Source organism: Malurus melanocephalus, unplaced genomic scaffold, assembly GCF_030028575.1.
Source record: "Malurus melanocephalus ecotype Western Australia unplaced genomic scaffold, MMel_1.1 scaffold_3492, whole genome shotgun sequence".
Taxonomy (NCBI): domain Eukaryota; kingdom Metazoa; phylum Chordata; class Aves; order Passeriformes; family Maluridae; genus Malurus; species Malurus melanocephalus.
In genome coordinates this window covers 216-2,658 of record NW_026626724.1, presented here as the reverse complement: position 1 = coordinate 2,658, position 2,443 = coordinate 216, and the positions used below count along the sequence as shown (strand labels likewise).

The 2,443-nt window shown below is 44.7% G+C and overlaps 1 protein-coding gene across 1 annotated transcript in view; it reads right to left on the bottom strand.

The window, feature by feature from the left end:
* Positions 1 to 2,216, bottom strand: part of LOC130588142 (src kinase-associated phosphoprotein 1-like) — a gene marked incomplete at both ends in the record, with an annotated part of 4,452 nt that extends 2,236 nt beyond the window's left edge. Inside the window, 4 exons of the mRNA XM_057389102.1 lie at positions 99 to 254; positions 1,012 to 1,075; positions 1,769 to 1,893; positions 2,133 to 2,216. Of these exons, the coding sequence (XP_057245085.1) occupies positions 99 to 254; positions 1,012 to 1,075; positions 1,769 to 1,893; positions 2,133 to 2,216 (429 nt within the window). The remainder of the gene's footprint in view (positions 1 to 98; positions 255 to 1,011; positions 1,076 to 1,768; positions 1,894 to 2,132) is intronic.
* Between the last annotated feature and the right edge of the window lie 227 nt (positions 2,217 to 2,443).

Genomic DNA, 2,443 nt, shown 5'->3' with positions numbered 1-2,443 from the left:
GAAAATTATGGAAAACGATGGAAAATGCCGGAAAAATCCAAGTTCCAAGGCCTCCCCAATTTTCCAGGGAAACGTTGGGAATTTTTTGGGAATCTCACCCGGAAGAACCTCGTAGATGTCGTCGCCTTCGGGCGGCTCCTCCGGGCCCAAATTTTGGGAATTTTGGGAATTTTCCATGGAATCGGAGCTGTCGACGTCGGTGTAGAGATCGTCGGGCTCGTCCTCGTCGCAGGGGATGGTGAGAGAGCTCAGATCTGGGAAAAATGGGAAAATGAGATGGAAAAATGGGAAAATTCATGGAAAAATGGGGAAATTCATGGAAAAATGGGAAATTTGGGATGGGAAATTGGGAAAATTCATGGAAAAAAGGGAAATTTGGGATGGGAAAAATGGGAAAATTCATGGGAAAATGGGAAAATGAGATGGGAAAATGGGAAAATTTGGGATGGAAAATTCCAGAGGGGATGGTGAGAGAGCTCAGATCTGGGAAAACGGGAAAATTCATGGAAAAATGGGAAAATTAGTGGAAAATTGGGAAACTCGGGATGGAAAATTGGGAAAATTAATGGAAAATTGGGAAATTCCAGAGGGGATGGTGAGGGAGCTGAGATCTGGGAGAAACGGGAAAATTCATGGAAAAATGGGAAAATTCCAGAGGGGATGATCAGAGAGTTCACATCTGGGGAAAAACGGGAAAAATCATGGAAAATTGGGAAATTCCCAAATTCCAGAGGGGAGGGATGGAGCTCCGAATCCCCATCCCAGAACGAGCGGAAAAGCAAAGGAAAAACCCAAAGAAAAAAAGGGAAATTCCAGGAAATGGCCCCGAATTCCCCACGGGAAAATTCCAGAGGGACTCTCTGGAATTTTCTGGAATTTTTCGGGATTTTTTTTTCCCCTGGAATTTTCTGGAATTTTCTGGATCCCCTCCCCACGGAATTTTCTGGAATTTTTTTTCCCCCTGGAATTTTCTGGAATTTTTTCCTGGAATTTTGGGAATCCCGGACTCACCCTTGAGCAGGAATTGGATCTGCTCCACCCAATCCTCGGCCTCGGCCACGCTCGGAGCCGTGAACTGCGGGAAAAATCGGGAATTGGGATGGATTTGGGATGAGGGGATTGGGGGGAAAAAATGGGGAAAAAGGGAAAAAATGGGGAAAAAAAGGGAAAAAACCCCGGGAAAAATTGGGAGAAAAAAAGGAAATTCCCATTTTCCCCACAAAATTCCCATTTTTTGCCCAGAATTCCCATTATTCTTCCCAAAATTCCCATTTTTTCTCCCAAAATTCCCCTTTCCCCTCCCAAGATTCCCATTTTTCCCCCAAATTCCCATTTCCGCAGCCAAAATTCCCTTTTTTTCCCCAGAATTCCATTTTTTGCCCCCAAATTCCTGGTTTTTCACCCAAAATTCCCATTTTTTCCCACAAAATTCCCATTTTTCTCCTAAAATTCCCGTTTTTCCTCAGAATTCCCATTTCCCCTCCCAAAATTCCCATTTCCCCCCATAATTCCCATTTCCCATCCCAAAATTCCCATTTTTTCCCCCAAATTCCCATTTCCCATCCCAAAATTCCCATTTTTTCCCCCAAATTCCCATTTCCTCTCCCAAAATTCCCATTTTCCCCCCAAATTCCCATTTCCTCTCCCAAAATTCCCATTTTTCCCCTAAAATTCCCATTTTCCCCCCGCAAATTCCCATTTTTTCCCCAAAATTCCCATTTCCCCTCCCAAAATTCCCATTTTTCCCCAGAATTCCCGTTTTTCCCACCTCGTAGGAGCGTTTCCCGGGACACACCAGTTGGAAGCAGCAATTTTTCCGGGAATCTTTCCGGAGTTGGGAATTCCGGCGGGCGCTGTAATTTTCCATGGAAAAAATTCCCTTGGGCTGTTTACCTGGAAAAAAACCCCAAAAATCCGGGAATTTCACCAAAATTCGGGATTTTCCACATTTTTTTTTTCCCATTCCCGCGTTTATCCACAGAGGGAAACTGAGGCACGCGGGGGGGAAATTTTGGGGAAAAATTGGAAAATTCCCAGGAAATTTTGGGAAAAATTGGGATTTTTCCCTTCCAGGACCTGGGAATTGTTTTTTTCCAGGGAAAAATTTGGGAATTTTGGGGTTTTGCGCTCACTTTTGTCGTTGGTGAAGTAGAGGAAATTCCCACGGGTGAGGACGCACCAGCGCCTGTGCCAGTCGGAGCCGAAAAAAACCGGATCTGGAAAATGGGGAAAATACGGGAAATTGGGAAAAATGGGGGGAAAAGGGGGAAAATCATGGAAAGTGGGGAAAATTAGGGAAAGAGGGGAAAAATATGGGAAAAATGGGGGAAACGTGGGGGAAAAATCAGGGAAAAGTGGGAGGAAAATCAGGGAAAATGGGGGAAGAATGGGAAAATTGGGAAAAATCAGGGGAAAGGGAGGGAATTGGGGAAAGAGGGAAATA